At 35.0% G+C, this 20,193-nt stretch overlaps 1 protein-coding gene across 2 annotated transcripts; it reads right to left on the bottom strand.

The window, feature by feature from the left end:
- Nucleotides 1–1,338: 1,338 nt before the first annotated feature.
- MIOS (meiosis regulator for oocyte development) lies at nucleotides 1,339–19,710 on the bottom strand. Of its 2 annotated transcripts, none has more exons than XM_039365055.1 (11): nucleotides 19,381–19,709; nucleotides 16,735–18,098; nucleotides 16,109–16,207; nucleotides 15,421–15,678; nucleotides 13,023–13,192; nucleotides 12,016–12,081; nucleotides 10,921–11,079; nucleotides 10,429–10,581; nucleotides 9,969–10,173; nucleotides 5,533–5,662; nucleotides 1,339–3,699 (listed from the first exon to the last, which is right to left on the bottom strand). In XM_039365055.1, exons 2-11 carry the CDS (start codon nucleotides 18,020–18,022, stop codon nucleotides 3,603–3,605), a joined length of 2,625 nt encoding a protein of 874 aa, XP_039220989.1. In that variant the 5' UTR covers nucleotides 18,023–18,098; nucleotides 19,381–19,709; the 3' UTR covers nucleotides 1,339–3,602. The 2 variants fall into 2 exon arrangements, 1 of the variants encoding a protein (XP_039220989.1); XR_005559366.1 differs by lacking the exon at nucleotides 1,339–3,699 and adding an exon at nucleotides 7,699–8,520 and having other exon boundaries at nucleotides 19,381–19,710.
- Nucleotides 19,711–20,193: the final 483 nt, after the last annotated feature.

Below are 20,193 nucleotides of genomic sequence, written 5' to 3'. Positions count from 1 at the left end.
ATCAGGATGGGGCACAGCTTTCCTAGCAGTATTAGATGTTTAATTTTAAGTTTAAACATAGATTTTTAATCCATCCTTGCCTTTTTAAACATTATATACTGTTTTTGTTTTAATATTTTATTTGTACATTGCTCAGAATCCCACTGTGACAGATGTATGGTTTCAAAATCTGATAAATAAATGCAAATAAATGTTTCCCAGTTTTGAGATAGATTGGTATAGTGGTTGAGGTGTTAGCCTAGAAAACAGCAGACTGAGTTCTAGCCTTGCTTTAGCCATGAAAAACCATTTGGGTGACTTTGGGCTACTCCAAATGTGGGCATTTTATGACCCCTGCCCACATCCAGCCTTTCTGCATTCCAGTCTGTCTGCCTTGAGATCAATAGGAAATTGAAAATCAAATATAAATAAAAAATAACATGCATTGTTACAGTAAAAGTTAATCGAAATAGTAAGAGCTTACTGCTTTTTATAAAATGGTAAAATTAATATTCAGCAGTATTACGTTCAATCTTCTGGTTCAGACTTTCATAATAATTTCAATTTCTCATGTGGCCCCTTGGAAAAATTAATCGCCCGCCCCTAGGCTAGTCACTCTCTTTCATACCAATTCACCTCACAGGTTGTTGTGGGGAAAATAGGAGGAAGGAGTATTGGTATTTTTATTACCTTGAGTTGTACATGGGAAGAAAAGTGGGACAAAAATCTTTTCTAAAAGACTAGCAAATATTGGAGAAAATGTGAGGGAGTGCATAAGAGTGAGAGTGTTCATTTTGAGTTGTTTTCACAACAAAAAGATGAAATTTGTTCTACTGTTATGACAGACCAAATGTTGTAATCCAAGTGTTTCTAAACATCCTGTGATTTTTCATCTCATTAAAATTATCTTGAAAAAAATATTTTGATTGATTTTGCTTCAAGCTCACATTGCAGGACCCAAGCAATACTATGAATGCTTTAAAAGGAGTGTTTCAGTGTTCTTAACAATTGGCTATAAGCTTCTTTGATCTCAGATACTGATAACATTACAACTTTTATGGAATAAATTATTATTTTCTACAAAAAGGGAAATATATCTATGATGACTTTGTGACTGTAATATGTGTATTCAACACAAGTTGCTAAAGGGAAAAGAGAAATAAATGTTCTATCTAATTGTTTAAGTTGTTGGACATTAGTTATATAGCACGCTAGAAATACAATACTTTACAAATTAATTCAAGTAATTTATATAGAATAGAACAAATTGGAAGGGATGAACAATGAAATAACATGACCTTAGTTAAGAATGAAAATTAATGGAGTAAGAGATCTTAAAGACAAATAAATGGAAAATTATAGTATTATATGAATATTTAATAAGAAACTTTGAATGCAGCAAAACAATTTGTGTGTGTGTGTGTGTGCGTGTGTATTTACCAACCATAAAATGCAAAATAATAATAACAATGATCTAAACTTAGGTGATGCTCCGCTCTTCTTTTCAATATAATATTAAATCTTAAAAATATATTGAAAAAGCAAAAATGAAGTATAACTTAATATTTCAATACAGATTTACAGTAAAAGCTTAATCTAATAATCATAGTCAAAACTGCGCAATCAAATCAAGCATTTAGTTTAGTTAAAATGGAAACAGCTGTATTTAATGGAATCCAAGTAATTGAAGTGCTTACTAAAAATTCTCAAAGTTACTGTTTTACAATGAGTGACACATCTTTAGGAGCTGATTTTTGAAGAGCTTTCGAGAAAGAAGAATTTAGCTGAGAATTTGGAAGATGGAAACTCAAGTTATCTGGAAGATAATCTAGAACTAAGTTTATCAAACTTGGCAATTTTAAAATTTATAGATTTCAACTCTCAGAATTCTCTAGCCATTGTGCTGACAGGGGAGTTCTCAGAGTAGCTATTTAGCAATATCTCATGGCTATCTCTGAAGTAACAGTGCAAGATGCCCTACTCATGAAATAAAACTGAAATTCCCTACTTTTCAAAACCCAAATATTATCAATTCATATTTACATAAGGGTAGAAGACAATTTACTATCCATGCACCTCAAATACAAGTACTTCAAATACAAGGATACAAAAATAGTTTCTAAATTGCTCTTAACGGCTTAATAGATAATTATTAAAACCAGGTGGTTATTTATTATTCCAAAAATATATAACAAAATTAAGAACTCAAACAAAATTTTGATTGGAAGTAGTCTGAGAAAGTCTACATCTTATGCAACAAAACTCTATACATAAAAATAAATATAACTTTATCCATTAAGGATTTTTTCCCCTTATAAACCAAGTAGGCATATAGATGTTGTCTGGATCCTGGGTTCAAATGGAGGCCATTTCCATAAGCGAGAGAAATACATTTTCTATATTCCTTTCATTCCTGCCCATTATCTAGGTTTCTGAAGAACATTTTTCATTCAAAAAGATTTTTTCAAGAAATAGAAAAGAAGTGAATTAAAATATTGCATGGTTCTTAGATCCCTAACTTGCACAATACAAAATATAAAATTGACAATTAGGCAAATGTTATATAAAGCGGTTACTAAATTGCACTGAAAGTAGAGAGGTTTCTAGTTATCTACTGAAATTTTGAATAGCTGTTTGTTGTATTAGTAATTGATAGAAAATATGTAGACTAACAAGTATGCCAGACTATACCAAATGTCCAAGTGAATTTCCACTCATGCAGGAGTAAAAATCTTCATCCCTTCCTGATCAGGGAACACTAAATGTCCAAGGGGTAAAAAAAAAATTCATTCTATCAGCAAAAATAAACTTGCTATTCCAATCAATTTATTATTTTGTTGTTGGTAACATGTTTACAAAGCTTCTATTGTATGTTAAACAGATTTTAATCAATGGAGAAACACTTGCAGTGAAAGATTAGTTGCAAAAAAATCATTAGTATAATAATGGCAAGTGGCACCTACTATTATCAGTGATTTAAACTACTTTTTCAGATTGTTATTACTTTTAATTCTGTGATAGAAATGAGTGTCCTAATTCAAAACAATATTCAGATGAATATAATTCACACTAACCGGAAATTCAGCTTTACTATCTATTTATTCAAACTAAATAAAACCTAAGCTAATCAAAAGATTGTCATAGGATTGTCGCTAAACTATACTGTACTGTGAGCAAATAAAATACAGAAACTTTCTCAGATCTAAGAAAAGCACTAATAGAAATGGTGTAAAATACATCTAAAACACATTTATTTGCCTCATGGTGAAAAGTTTTCTGGAAGTTTATAAAATTCATAAAAAGGTAGTGTTCAACAGTATTTCATCTTTTGTCTCAAGGTGCAGAGAGCATAAGTCTTCCTTCATATTTCAATGAAGCTTCTGAAAAGAACTGCTTTACAAACCACTGAATAAAACCCATATGACACATTTGAAAAACTCAGTCAAGCAGAACTTGGTTATGCAAAGCACATCAAAAACCATGTGCACAAATTGCTGATGTGATAAAATGATTTATATTTCTATTATAAGCAAGTCATGAATAATTTATTCTGAGGTATGTATTTGGGCTGTGAAGAATATGTATTAGAGAGATGTTGTGAAAATTCTTAGAAAAGCTCTCTTCTATGGTTGAACAACTTCTGCTGGGATGAGATTTCCTGTTGTATCCAGCTGCATACACTTACAGGAACATGCAGAAACAGGGCATTCATTATGATCTCTGTATAAGAACAAAAAGAATATTATTTTGTTCAACAGTTCAAGAACAACTGCTTTGTTCACACAGTATAAATACAGTATTATTTTTATTATTATTTATTTTATTATTATAAATTTATATGCATACCTTTCATAAGAAATATGAACATGGTATTGTGGTACATGGTAGAATGGGCTTAGAAAAGAAGATATACATAATTTATAAATTGCTAATAAGTGTAAAATTAAGCTCCCAATATTGAAAAATTAACTCTATAAATAGGATGGTGTATATTTAATTAGGGCCATAGGTTAGCTATACTTTTTTACAGAAACATGTTCTAGACTTCCCGGGAAGAAATGGTTAACTAAAGATGGTTTTGCTAAAAGCAGAGACTGAGACCATGGCAGAATGACCAACCTGCAAGTAGACCAACTCTTCGTAATTTCCCATTGGACAGGAAAGGACTTGGGATTGTCCCCAAATCCTCCACAAAGTTACTCCTTGTGAAAAGATCACAACACAGCAGTCTCTAGTGCAGGGGTCCTCAATCTTGGCAACTTTAAGACTTGTGGACTTTAACTCCCAGAATTCCTCAGCCAGCTTTGCTAGCTGAGGAATTCTGGGAGTTGAAGTCCACAAGTCTTAAAGTTGCCAAGGTTGAAGACCCCTGCTCTAGTGGGATTTAGAACTCTAGCCATGGTTGGTGCTTTTATGGGCACTGAATTTACAAACTCTTTTCTAATTACTTTTGGAAATTGCTGGTTAACTACTTTTCAGCCAGTAGGAGCCTTTGGAATGATAAATTTTGCAGCACTGTATGTTAAGGGTTTCAATTATTATTATTTTTGAATAAAGTACGAAAAGGTGATTAGAACACTGATTTTGGAAATTTACAAATGCATAGAGATTCTAGATCAGGGGTAGGCAACCTTGGCTCTTTTATGACTCGTAGACTTCAACTCCCAGAATTCCTGAGCCAGCCATGCTGAAGGGAAAGGGAGAGGTTTCCAAGCTGAGCCATGCTGGTTCAGAAATTCTGGGAGTTGAAGTCCACGAGTCATAAAAGCCAGGGTTGCCTGTGGTCTAGATGGATAGGAAATAAAGAGTTTGAAATTAATGATAAGAATCCCTCCTGTGGGAAAATGCTTTTAGTTTTTGAATTATTAAAAAAATGATAAGATGGAACTTGAAAGGTTGGACATTACAGGAAACTAGACGGAAATAAAGATTACAATTAAAGAAGAAAAATTCTTAAATTTGACTTACTAATACAGAATGGAATAAAATACTTAACATTGGATGTACTGAGAGTTATTTGTAGACAGTAGAGCCAGTAATTAATTAGTGTCTGCAGTTATAGCTAGACTGTGCTTAAAAATGTTATGGAAGAGGAACAAGTTTTGCTGGCAGCATACAAATATTAAAAATGCATTAAAAGACAAATTGACCATTTAGTCCAATTATAAAAATTCAGGCAAAAATACTGACTAGATTATGTCAGTTCTTTAAAAGAACTATATGTCAATATTTATGGATGTACAATCTATTTGTGAACCTTTGCACTGAGCTGCAAATGGTATTTAGAATTATAATTGTTAGATTTTGTAAAGAAAAACAGGTGACTTTTTTTTAAACTCAAATCTTTTACTGAATGTACACAAATTTTTCTTATATTTATTAAGTGCTCTATTTTTTTGCAAATCTGACTATCTCTTGATATAGTTCTTAGTTCTACATATTTTGTAGAATTAGAATTTTGCTGATATATGTTGATGTGTAAACATATTGGCTAAAGGTGATAAGGCTAAAAAGGATTCTTGGCTTCACATAGTATTATTTTTAGTTCCTTACCTGAACCAACTAAGCATATGTCCAGCATGACCACCATGCCTGCAGTTGTGACACCAAGTAAACCAGTTGTTGAACTGAGCTAATTTCTTGTCCTTGCTGAGGTCTACTTTTTCATCTGACTTGGATCCTCCTTTATGAAAAAAAAAAAACCCAGTTAATTTGCTTTTGTAGCAATCAGAGTTGCTTACTGAATATTGTTCCAGCAGAAAAGCTGTTATTAAATCACTAAAAAGAAAAGAACAAGTTAAAAATCAGTACATAGGACAATTATTTTTATGAACACTTAAAAAAAATAGGTACAAATAGTTGAAAATTTTTGTCGTGTTTTAAGTATCAGACTAATAATCTTTAGAACTGATAATTATGTTTTTAATAATACCCATTGCAATGTTATCCCAAAGATGCTTTTTCATGAGGCAACTGGATTATCTCATTTTTCTTTGAAGACGTTTCACTTCTCATCCAAGAAGGATGGTGGGGAATAGAAACATTTATACTCCTTGCAGACAGCTGGTCATTTTCATTTTAGAGAGTCGCTGATGCCCTCAGGGTCACCTGAGGAGTGCAAATGGGTATGGAACCTTCTTAGAACTGTTGAAAGGACTGTGTTTTAGACTGAAGAAAATCAACAATTCACACAACTTTGCTAGCAAGGTTTGGAAATTAAAAATAGACCCAGATGAGACCATAGATTCCTATTATGTGACTTCCCTCTTCACTTGCATTCCAACAATTGAAGCTGTCATGGTAATGAAGAAATGATTGCTACAAGACAGCACCTTAGATGATAGAACCAACCTCAGCGCAGACCACATAAGTGCCATTCTGGACCTCTGCCTATCACTACCTATTCTAAATACAGTGAAGGTTTCTGTAGACAAAAAAGTGGCTGCGCCATGGGTTCACTTGCATTCCCCCACTGCGGCCAATCTCTACATGGGAGAGATAGAAACCAAAGCCCTAAACTCCTTCATCGAAATTCCACCCACTCACTGGTATAGGTATGTGGACGATACTTGGGTCAAGATCAAAACACAGGAATTTGAAGCATTCACCAAACATATCAACTCGATAGACAGATACATCAAATTCATATGTGAAGATGTTAAGGAAAATAGTCTAGCCTTCCTGGACTGTGCATTATACATTAAGGAAGACAGAAGCCTTAACACTGAAATTTGCAGAAAACCCATACACAGAGATTAATATTTATATTTTGATTCTCATCACCTACTGGAACACATCAGAACTCTACACCAAGTTCAAGGTCTGCCTACCAGCAAAGATGTAAAATACATCAAGGAAGCCCTCAGAACTTGTGACTATCCCAAGTGGGCCTTCATCAAATTCACATTTTGGACAGAGAGGACAGCTGGTTCGAAAGAGAGGTCAAAGAGGCCATCTATGTCAAAATTGAACAGCCCTCTCTCAACAGAGGGGGAGGGATACGACATCATCTATCTTCAGTTTATAAAACAGTCCTTTTGACAGTTCCATATGCAATACTCAGGTGACCAGATAATCCTCCAGGTGGCATCAACAACTCTCTAAAAGAATGCAAACAACTAGCTGTCTGCAAGGAATATAAATCCTTTCATTTCTCATCATACAGTCAGAGCTGAAGAAGCTTCTTGGATGAGAAGCGAAACATCTTCAAAGAAAACAAGAAAGTTCAGTTGCCTCATGGAAAAGCATCTTTGGGATAACTATGACCTGGATGACTGAGAATCTCCACAGATACCCATTGCAATTAAAACTAAAATATCAAATAATAAATATTTTTTTCTGATTCTGCTGTTCTGTTTCTTGTATTTGTTGTATGATCACTTTTATCTAAGTTGCTTCCTCCCCCTCCATAGTATCCCAAATTCAAATTATTTATTTTAATATAAGCTCAGATTTGGCTTTTGTAAAGGTGATAAGGGAAAATCAGACTCTTACTTGCATCTACTTATGTATGTATATATGTACAGTGTACATATATGTATATATCATCTGAAACTATAAGGACTCCAAATGACTTAAAGAATTTACATATAAAATGCAATACAACTTAATATCTCAATTAAAAATAGTAATCAAATTAAATTCTATTTCAAGGTTAAAATTATAAGTTAAATTCATTGAATACAGCATAGCTAATATAACTAATCCACACATACTTACTTAAGAAGGCCATAATGATGGAGATGCTATACAGAAGAATCCCTGCTGCCAGACCTCTTCTCATCCTAGCTCCTGGTAATTAAAGCTCTTAGCAAGCATTCCCTAGTTATTTTAAGTACAAAGGGAAGAAATCTTTGGGAAAGATTCCTGGGTATTCCTAAAATACCCAGGCCTCAAGCCATAAAAGGCTTTATAGATAACGATCAGTAATTACTACTGTTGTTGCGTTGTAACTGATCCCTGAGCATGAGTGTAACTGTACTTTGGACAAGCTGAATTTTCCAAATTGTCTTCAAGGGCAGTTCCATTCATAGCAAGTTGTAGTAAACCAGCGGTATCAAACTTGCAATGTCACGTGATGTGTAGCGACGTATCACGACTTTTTTGCCATTGCCAGCAATGGGATGGGCGTGGTTTCGCTATGATGCATCCGGCTCGCAGGCCGGCAGTTTGACACCCCTGTAGTAAAACAATCTCTAAATTAAATCAGTGCATCCTCTTCCAGGTTTCAGTGAAGCTATGTCACGGTCTTCACCTGCCTTGTGAGCAGTTGTTCAGGTCTATTCCCAGATTGTCACCCTGCTCCTCCTGGGGAGCACATCCTATCAAGAAGAAAAAATGGTACAATCCCGGAAACAAATGGCCTCCAAATCAAAAGACATTTTTTCTTATTTAGGTTGCATATGAGTCTGCTTTTCCCCATCGAGACATCTACGTCATGGCTTCTACCACAACTTGCTGTGAGCTTCTGGTAGACATGTGTAACAGGCTATTATCTGTTTATTGATGACATCTCGTCCCAAACAAACAGGACAGGAAGCCCTTCATTGTGAAAAAGATTCAAAAATAAAATTTGTCATTTCATTTGTCTGACAGGATGCCTCTTGTTTTATGCAGCTGAAGCAAATAGTTGTTTTCCTCATACATATTTGTGTTATGAATTTGCAAAGAAAGGAATCCAAGGAATTCTTGAATTAATCCTGCATGACTAAAACAGCTTTGGATTGACAATTCTCCCATGCCAAACAAGTTGAGATAAAGCAAAACAGCATTCCTGGATTTCAGTTATGAAGTTTTTTTTCGTTTGTTTATGTAACAGTACATACAAGCAGTTCTTGAATAATGAGGGCAATTGGGGGACTGGAATTTTCATCACTAAGTGATGCAGTGGTAAAGAGTGATGTCCTATACCACACTGCTTAGTGATGGCAATCCTGGCACTCCCAGTTGCCATTACAACCTCAAAACCACACCGGTTAAACAGGAAGAGGCAGGGGATAGACAAGGAATGGTGGGGGCAGGTGCTGCAGAATAGGCTTTTGGGGAGAAAAAGGGATGGGTGCAACTAGCAATCTTCTCTGTTGACTTCTCTATTGTCTTTGCTTGTGGGAAGCTAGCTGGGAAGGTTCCAAATAGTCATGATGGGATCACCAAGGGACACTAACATAAGTGCCAGGCATTTGCCAAGTGACTGGATTACAATCCATATCATTATTAGGAGGGTGGGACAGCCAGAACTTCAGGAGAGGGAGGAAGATTGCTGATGCTTCCTGCCAGCTTCCCATAGGGCAACTCAATAGGGAAACCAATAAGAAGTCAGACATTGTTCCCAATCCCACTGCTTTTTTACCCACCCTCGGATCATTCTGTTTCTCTGTTTAGATTAGAAACATCTATGAAAAGAGGACCCAGCAGATCATGAGTTGTCTGATTTTAATATAAGTTTGACAATTAATGAATGCTAACATGATCGCCAACGTCCGATAACGGATATGGCACAAGAAGAAGAAGAAACTATTTTCCTGAGTCAGTCTCCTGGTACTTGCCAGAAATACTGGCTTTTTAATTGTATTTTACTATAAAGCAGTTTTAAATTATATCACAGCAAAGAAAATGGAATAAAAGTTAATTGAATTCAGTTAAAATCAGCAGCATATTATAGACAATGTTATTCAAATATTAATGTAATATTTTTATATTCCACTGCATACCATTTCTTATACTGAACTATTTTTCAAGCAGTTTATAATGAAAATTTTAAAAAAACAAAATACTGGTTAAAAAGAAAAGGACGATTCTTCCAACAGTTATATTGGCAAGCCTGAATGAAAAAATGAGTTTTCAATAGATAGCTAAAAAATGTTATAGTAAAAATGTCCTGAATTTCATTAATGATCTACAAAGAAAAAAAGTTGAAGAATTCAAGCAATTGTTTTTCAATGCTAGAAATCTTTGAATCAAATGAACAATTTCAAACTAGGAAAACACACCTGGACAGCAGGAAACTGGAGTGCCCATATTTATCAGACAAAGAGCACAGCGAGGAAGAGGTTTGCGGCATCCAGGACAACTTGTGACTTTTGATTTGGTTGGGGATCCACTTACACCATACTGACTGAAACCTCGGCCTTGATGTGGTATAGTTGAGCAGCTATAAGAGATTGATTTTCCACAAAAGTTGCAACTTACAAATACCTAGCAGAAAAAAACAAAGCATACATCTCCTTATATCATCAAAAACACAAAAGCAAATGATTTCTACTATAACAATATAACGTGAAATATAATGTTGACAAAGGTATCTGTTTTACTTTAACTCATCCATAAATGGAAGATTAGCACTGTATGAATAGGCTTGCAAAACGTAGCAAGCAAGATAGTGACGTACTTTAATTAAGGTCCTTAAAGATACTAGATTAATTAAATTGCTACATAGCCAGGAATACTTGCCTGTGCTAAAGGTTTTGAGCTAGGATCCAGCTTACTTCGATGGATGTCAAATTCAGCTCGTTTATGCCAAAATCTCCATGCATCCAACAGATTCCGGTAACTTTCAATCCAATATTGAACTCGCTCATCTTTGAGCACTTCACAGGGAGAACCCTAAAAAGGTAAATATGAACAACAACAAAAATGCATTCAAGAACAAAATAATATTTCTGATGAAGTTAAAAATTATAGGTAAAAAAACCTAGCTAGTCTTCACAAAAAATAATCCTATTTTATATACTGTATCCAAGCTTGAAAACTAAGTGATTTAGAAATAGTAGGGAGATGAATATTCAAAAATATTTTACTGAAGATACCACACAGATCATAAAATGAAACAATAGAATGAAAAATGATTTACCTCAAAGGCAAGCAAGAACATAAATGTGTAAAGCAAGGCATAGTATTTTCACAAATGTTGAAGCTTGAATTATTTTCAAAAAAGATACAAACCTGCAGCATACAATAGCTTGCTGTCTGAACATCCCCTGTTCTATCTACATAACTTTCCATCAGATCAACTCCATCATTTGTGAGTCCTGTCAGTAGGATTCCTTCAAGATTTCCAGCCTCTTTCATTTCATTTGTTAGTTTTTCAACAAATCTGTTTAGCTATTAAAAAGAAATTATGATTTTCTCAATGTCTTTAACCTATTATTTACCTATTTCCCACCCACATAAATGTGGCATGCCTCTATATGGTATTAAATATATATTGTGTTAATTTTTTCTTAATATGAACAAAATATGAAATATGATAATATAGATTATCCATATTTTCAATATGTCTTTCAGTTCAAAATATTTCTGAAATATTAATTTGACTTATCTGCAGAATATATATGAGAAATTGCTGGGAGAAACTACAGCTTTGGATATGCTGAGGTCTCTATTTTTGATAGAAAAGTAAACTTAAGGAAGTTAAGAAAACTTTTCTTAACAATTAAAGAAAGTGCAAACGCCATGCTGTTGCTTCATAAGAGCACTAAATTTGTGTCAATAGAAAGCCAATTCAAAATATCACAGGGTTATCTGTGCTCAGAATATCACAGGGTAGTCACTATACCAATAAAGGAAAATATTTGTAACTTGGTTAGCTTGGTGGTCTCTGAGCTTGGTTGCTTTCTTGCAGACATTTCATCACCCAAACTAGATAATATCATCAGTGCTACTTTGAGTAATGAAACGTCTGCAAGAAAAGCTCAGAGACCGCCACAGACCTGGATAGTCACTATCAGCAATGAAATGTGAAATTCAAACCCTAACTGTTTCCAACCAAACTTAGACTGGGAAAATCTGGGAGTTCAAGTATGCATATCTTTAAGTTGCCAAGGTTGATAAATATTGATCTATAGACACACTGATGTCCAGAATAGCACAAAATATTTATCATTTTGATGTAATTCAATTCCTGGCCTTATTACTTCTTCACAAAGAAGATTAGAAATTTGGAAAAGTGTGTTATTATTTATTCTTTTCAACATAGTGTGTTTTCTAGAAAAAACTTGGGAATAAAAAAAAAAAAGGCAACACATCTGATCACCTTACCTGTATATCAGTTAGGAATTTACAAGCGAACGCCACTCTGTCTCGTACAGCTACATTACTTTCATTCTGAAAAAAAACCCCATGTACACACACACACACACACACACACACACACACAGAGTGAGTGAGAGAGAGAGAGAGAGAGAGAGAGAGAGATATTTACCATAATCTAAAATGATTTATTTTTTCATGAAATGAGGTAAGAAGTAGGACAGTTCTGTATTTCTATTATAAAGTATCTATATATTGCAATTTGAAAATGTAAAATATAAAGATAAAAAAGGTAAAAGAGTCCCTGCAGATTTTACTCCATTAGACATTGCCAACTCTAGGGGATGGTGCTCATCTCCATTTCAAGTCCATTTAGCCAGCACCATCCAAAAACATTTCCACAGTCATGTAGCCAGCATGACATCACAGAGCACTGTTACTTTCCCACCAAAGCAGTATCTATTTTGGGACTCGCATTTGCATGTTTTTGAACTGCTAGGTTGGCAGGAGTTGGGCCGAGGACTGGAGCTCACCCCATCGTGTGGCACTCAGGTCTCAAACCTGGGCTGCTGGCTTTCCAGCTGACAAGCTCAGCGTCTTAACCACTGAGCTATCATACCCCCATATAAAATATAAAAACAGTATCAAATTCTTAAAAATATGATACATTTTGATTAATCATTCATCTCCTAATTGCTCGATTACTAGTATATATTTTGGATCAAGTAATCATATTTCTGATTACATTCTCATAAACGTCAGGGATTTTTCAAAATATTTTGCATCAGAGCAAGGACAATAAATGCAAAGAAAACCTACTTTCAACCATATTGCCACAATATATTCCATCATAAATATCTTTTGCCTTTGTCTCAAAGGCTCAAAATTTATACCACTTTAATTGATAGATCAAACTTCTAATATGACACTGAATAATCCATAAAAATGAATTATTTGCTACATAATATTTCAATAATGATAGAGTTTTTAATTTTAAAAAATTGGTAAAAGCTTACCAAAACCCCATCATAACAGCCCGATTCGCTGGTCAAAAAAGCAAACATGGCGCATAAGTAAGGATTGTTCAGCTGCAACCTAAGAGTGCTGCACATTTCTCTCCATAAGGAATTCTTTTCATCTGTATAACCTGACAATGCCATAGCCACCACATTGAGATTTAGATCACCTGCATTGCAAAACAAACAAACAAACAAAAACCCCAACCTAAAGTCAGCAGAATTACCAGCAACATAATAAGCAATAGGTAACAGGTCAAAATATACATAAACTATTATTCTGTGAAATGTATCAATCTTTTTTTTAATTTTTAATGATAAATATAAAAAAAACCCACATCCCTACAATATCAATAGGGGAAGAGAAAAAAAAATCAAGTTTGGCTTATCTGTAGATGGGCTTATATGTGAGCCTATATGGAAATATAGTACTTTTAAAAATACATTTCCATGTATATATACATGGGCAAGCCCATCCATGGATAAGGCAAATTTAATTTTTTGGTACTTAAAATTCTTGGTTTACAGGTGTCCTCGACTTACAACAGTTCATTTAGTGATTGTTCCAAGTTACAATGGCACTGAAAAAAAAATGACTTATAACTGTTTTTCACACTTACGACCACTGCAGCATCCCCATAGTCACATGATAAAAATTTAGACACTTGGCAACTGACTCATGTTTGATGGTTGCAGTGTCCTGGGGCCATGTGATCATCTTCTGACAAACAAAGTCAATGGGGAAGCCAGATTGACAACAGTGTTATTGTAGTGATTCACATAACAACAGTGTTATTGTAGTGATTCACATAACAACTATGGCAAGAAAGGGCATAAAATGGGGGCAAAACTCACTTAACTGTCTTGCTTAGCAACAGAAATTTGGGGCTCAGTTATGATCGTTAAGTCAAGGAGTACCTATATTCGCAAATATATGTGGCCTATGTTGTTTGATGATTCAAATGTAATAAATATGACAAAAATAAAAAATAATAAATTGAAAAAAGGAAAAGACCCATGCAATAACTATTGATAGCAATATAAAATCCAGTTCTTTAGCTTATCACTAAATATATACTATACTGCAAGATATTGTTTCATTTTCTCAATGTTGGAAGAGAGAATTTTTTTTAAAATAACAGATTCATATATTGGACCCATTCCTTAAAATCAGGAAGTTAATTTTCCATTTGTATAAAATTATCCTTTTGTTATATCCCAGTATAGTGGGATTTCCAAATAGAATGGTGGGTGTGAAGGAAGGTGTGAAGAGGTGACTGAGTTTAAAGCCCTTGCACAGCAGAAAATGGCAAAAGCTTTAACTCCCACAGAGTCCCTTAAGTTTTATCTGACCATTCCCAAGAGAATGCAGATATCTGTCCTTGTAAATACACATTGCAACCATTAATAAGTAACCTTGATCGACTCAGTGTGTCCCTGACACCAAGATACAACAGACCAAAGGAGGTGACAAATTCTATTTTTTAAGAATATAGTTTGAAATAACATTAAGATTCTTAATTATAATATTTTCTTCCAACGTTGTATTGTAATTGTATTGTAATAATTACATGTAGTTATTTGAAACCAAAACAGATACAGATCATGACTTAAAGAACCTTCAAATTTCTTATAATGCTAACAGGAAGAAAAAACAAACAGACATCCATTCTTTATTACACATTCTTTGAGGGTTCGATAAACTTGAAATTACCAGTATACTTAATTAATTTAATTTTTAGATATGTATATTTTAAAATTTCACAATACTTGGCCCTGCTAATTCTGTAAAATTACTCTGAACCAATCCACTGAGTACCAATCAACTCAGGTGAACTATGTAAGGCCATGATTGGATGGAACTGAGCATTTACTGGCTGATGCCCTTTTTGTTCACAGCATATTTTTTCTTTGCATCCTAGGACAGAAACATCTGCTGCTACCTAGGACTGAACTCTCTACCTTCCAAGTGGGAGGTGAGCATCTTCACCACTAGGTCACCACACAGCTCTTGTTCAAGATACCTGAATTCTAATTTTCATATAGTATTAGATAAATGACAAAGTTATGGTCCAAGTGTTTCTACAAGCTTGGATCTAAAGAATAATCAAGAGAAATTAAAAGTCATTAACCACAATCCCACAGATTTTTGTGCAGCTATGGGACTAAACAGTTTGGTAGCAAATGAATTTCATATGTTCTACAAATAGAAGTATAATTTTAAACTAGGTCCCAGTTTTCTTATATGTCATTCTATAAAGCAGTCAGTGAATCAACAAAAGGTATTTTTGTACCTGTGGATTTAACAATGCTTAAAGCAGTCTGATTAACAGATAAACATATAAATAATATTCAGCATGAACAAATGCTGTAAAAGTGATAGTATATCATAAAACACCTTTGCCAGAAGATGCTCCTTTGTTCATTATCTGTATTGCTCGTCGGATGTCCAAATTAAATAACGCTACAGCAGCAGCTCGCTCCCAGTCTCCTTCTTGCTCCAAAGAGCACAGAAAGGGTTCCACATCCAGATCTGCCCCTTTCTTTACCCATCCACAAAGCTGCAAAGCCAGTGATCTTTCCTCACTCGTATACTGAATAATATCTGCATGTCTGTCAGATCCACTTCGGCTGTGCCTCAAGTTCTCTGTTGTTCCTGAAAAGGAATTATGGATTGACAGTAGACACAATAAACACAACTTCTTAATATCTGAATGCATCATGTTAAATTTATCATTATAATATAGGTATTGCAACAATCTTTAAGCATTGTTTTATCATTATCATTTAATATTGTTATTAGCATTCAATCATGCTATTAACTAGGACAATGCAATGAATTGGATTCAAAGAGAAAATATGGTGTAAAGTGTTGACTGCATAATGTTGCACCTACTGCCACCTCTCTAAATCAAATGTTGCTTTACCTTGAATCAAATGGCACACCATGCAGGTCCATGAAAAAATTTAGTTTAAGAAGTTGTCAATAGATGAATCTATAATACTGAGTAGGCCATGAAAGCTTAAAGACAATCACTTTTAAATTATTTAATATGAAAATAATGAAATATGCAAAATGAACTTACCCATAGAAGTTTTCACTATAGATTTGATGCCTGCATAAACCAAAGATCCTTTGTTTCCTGTGAATTTCTGATCCATATCGTCAGCATATTGCTTCATAAGTATTTTCCAATATAGGAAATAACTTAATAAGATTATGTGTGAGGCAAAAACAATATTGTATTTATTAATTTTTCTTGATTTGCTACTGAGTTAGATGTAATATCATAAAGAAACCAACTTTGACTTGGTTTCCTTGATCCAAGGAATTGTGCAAACACCCTCTCCAAAATTATTTTTATGAGTTTAGTGTAATCCTCTCAATAACTAATAGTTAATAACTATACAATAGCAGAAAGTGGTTATAACAGACATGTATTATCAAGTTTGATAAGGGAACTCAGAGAATATCTTTCTTTTCAGTCTTAAATCTACAAAAATGTAGATTTCTTTAGACAAATCAAGTAACAATGATATAGCTTTCTGAAAGCCATTAATACTGTTTTATATAATGATGAATAATGCCAGAGCCCAAATCTGAAAAAAGGGACCACCCCAAATATATTCTACACAAATCCATATGTTTCAAAAAGGTTTCTGAATGGAAGGAATCAGTCATCCTGTGTGGCAAATACTATTTTAAGGATATAGTGCAGAGTGTACCAAAGTGACTTCAGTTGTGGATCTTCATTTCCTGCAAGAATATGGTTTCTCCAGACCTGTTCTGTATCTAGGCCATATCTGGATAAAGCCCTGAGGCGCATTTTGGTGGCTATGTCTTTTTCAAAAGATCTAGTCTCTTCTGTGCATTCATACAAATGTCTTCCACAAGCCCACATTAAAGAAGTAACTGGACTCCATGCCAGAGATATTCTTTCAAACACAGTGAAATCTGACATAGTCCTGTTAGAAGCCACAACGACCATTCGATTTTGACTTGATGGATGCCAAGCAAAGGAAGCAATATAGTGCTCGCAAGGCTGAACGCTTCTTTCAATTATTGTAGGTTCTGTTTCATCCCCTATAGGTGTGGGAGTGTGCTGCATATCGTAGAGCTTGATGACATTACTATCTCTGGTTAAAGTAGCTAATAACCCAGTTCTTGTAGGACACCATGCTGCTTTTATTAAAGGTTTTGGTTGTTCTGTCAGGGTTAGTACAGGTTTCTCAAATTTTCTAAGGTCCCATATGGCAACCTGCCCTTCATAGAAGGAAGCCACACGATCATGGAAGTATGGATCGACAGTAACACCCTGAACAGCCTTGGTATTCACAAACATTTTTTGGCTTGTGTTTCTAAGGTCAAAAATAGCCAGGTTTCGGTGCATTCCAGCTAAAAGAAGTTTCTGATCTCGTGGAAGCCAACAAAGAGAAAGACAAGCATCATTCTGACCTAATTCATATAGTGATTTTGTTACAACTAATCCTGATTCAATATCACTTGAAAGCCTTAATTTTTCAGTGGCAATTGAAATTTCTGGACTGTATTTACTACTTATATCCCAGATCAATACTGAAAAATCAGCTCGATGTTTATCCAAGCCAGCAGCAAGCCAATTACTGTCTAATGGATTCCATGCCAAGGTGTTACACTGTCGAGCATGCTTTGGAACAAATTCTTTTCCTATCAAATCTTTACATTTTGAATTATGGTCTTGGCCAAGGCTAGTCAAGACAACTCGACCATTAGCTTGGCCAACTGCCAGTAGACATTCAGGATCATATTTTGGATACCAAGCCACACATTTTAAATATGGAGTCTCTGAATTAATGGACAAAAGAGTAGCTGCAGTTTCTTCAGATAAACGCAGTGATCCTGCTTTAAGTTCTGAACTTACTGCAGATTCAATACGATAGAGACTGAGTTCTGAGTCACATAAAACAAATCTATCAACATGGTGTGGAGCCCACAGAATATCAGGTTTGGAGCCACTCATGTCTGTTCCTCCAAATTGAATCAGGCAGCTTAAAACGTTGTTGAGAAACTAGAGCTGAGTTCACTCATATGGACCCCTTTTGTAAAAAGAAAAAAAATAACCAATGTTATATTATCAAATTTACATCATTTACATTTACATCATTCCAAATGAGCACTGCACAGTAGCTTCAAGTTTCTTGTTGCTAGATGGCAATTACACAACCAAAATGATTTCAAATGGTTTACTAATTCAGCAATACCATTCCTCATTCAGATGGCACCTAGGGTTTTGAAAAGCATTTAAAATCTGACTTTAGTCCCAGGCCTGGGGTTAATTTGTTGGGGGGAAAGGAGAGAGGGCCATACTGTGTTGCCATACTGTGTTTTAATATATGTTTTTAGCTTGAGTTGTTTTCTTTGTCTGTTTTTAATTATCTTATATTAGATTTTATAAGCTACCCGGTTTGTTAAGAGTGGTAAACTATAATTAATTTAATGAAATAAATCAATAGGTTTTGTGAGTTTTTTTTTTTGTTAAACCTTTTCAGGCTTGCGACCACAATTGAGCCCAAAATTTCTATTGATAAGTTAAGTGAGCTTTGTCCCACTAACAACTTGCTGCAGTTGTTAAGTGAATCACTGCAGTTATTTAAATTGTTAAGTTTGCTTGTCAAAAAGTGCAAAGGATGATCACATGATCCCAGGACACTGCAACCATCAAATATGAGTCAGTTGCCATGCGTCTGAATTTTGATCATGTGACCATGGAGATGCTGCAATGGTTTAAGTGTGAAAAACGATCGTAAGTCACTTTTTTCAGTGCTACTGTAACTTCAAATAGTTGCAAACAAATGATTGTAAATTGAGGACTACCTGTAATCCTTTTGCTTGCTTTGTTGATTTTTCTTACTGGATTATACAATAGAAAAGGTAGGATCGACTCTCATATACAGAGTCAAGAGAGCACATTATGAGGCATTTACTTTCTAAACCAGAGATAAATATTATATATGAAAGTTATTAATCGTTTCTGGGAATTGAAGTTGAGCAATATCTAGACTATTTCATACTTCATATCATCTTCATCGTGGGTTGGTTTGTTTATTTTGCAGATTAAACACAGCAAGTTAATAATTCCCAAATATTCTGAATTCAATTAAGCAGAGAGGTGACAAATTTGAGAAAAGTCCACTATCCACCAAGCCACGTTTAGTGTAAGAGTTGAACGTCTGAACTACGAGCATCACAGTAATCATTAACAATTGCAACATCACGAAAAAAAACCACCACGGGACTTACAAGGACCTTAGGAATGTTAACGTACGCTGCAATCTCGGCCTCACGAAATTCTATCGTAATGTTAAAAAGTCTAATTACCATGACGGAGACCTCCAAGTTCCGTGCCCGCATTTTTTCCTAAAATCAGGTCTGAAGGGAAAAAAATCTGCTGATATTCGAGATTGGCGACAATCTATTGAACACTCTGCGTTCCAGATCTCAGTAAAATCAGCGGCTCTGATTGCTGCGAAGTGAAAATTGGAGAGAAACTTCTTAGCAGGGCAGGATTTCGCTCCGCAACTCCCACCTCCCGCCTCGAGGCCCCCGGAATTACGCAGATTAAGACGAGATGGTGGAGAAAAAAAACCCTTTAAAAACATGAAAGCAGCTTCACAAAAATTCGGACTTCCGCCTTCAGAGAAGTTTCTACTTCCGGCATGAAGAGCAAATGCTTCCGAGAAGGAAGGGGGTGGTTTTTATGAAACTTTGTCGGGGATGCTACTCCCCATGAATTGTTTTTGGCGGCCCCGGCTTCCGAATTGCGGGTTTTCTGTAAATGTTGCTAGGCGCACTTTGTGGGAATCTCCGGTCGTGTTGACTGGCAGTTGACTCGAAGCGTGTTTTTCTGCCCCTGCGGAAGAAGAGCGCTGAAAGCCTGGGCCGGCTGACTGACAAACCACAAGTTATGTTTACACGTCCATCTCTCGTGACGCAGCCTGGACAGATTTGGCTGATCTAGGAAAACCGGCTAAAGCTAACGGGTTACTGAACAGCAGACCACCAGGAAACTTCATAAAATCGAAAAAAACTTTTAGAAGGGCAAAATTTATATCTGTGGTACAGAAAGCTGGACAATCATTGATCCACATTTTGGCAATCTAATCTGATAATTAGCAAACTCAGTTTTAATGG

Source organism: Crotalus tigris, unplaced genomic scaffold, assembly GCF_016545835.1.
Source record: "Crotalus tigris isolate CLP2741 ecotype Arizona unplaced genomic scaffold, ASM1654583v1 scf7180000019946.203332, whole genome shotgun sequence".
NCBI classification, from domain to species: Eukaryota; Metazoa; Chordata; class Lepidosauria; order Squamata; family Viperidae; genus Crotalus; species Crotalus tigris.
This window is presented reverse-complemented; position numbering and strand designations above follow the sequence as displayed.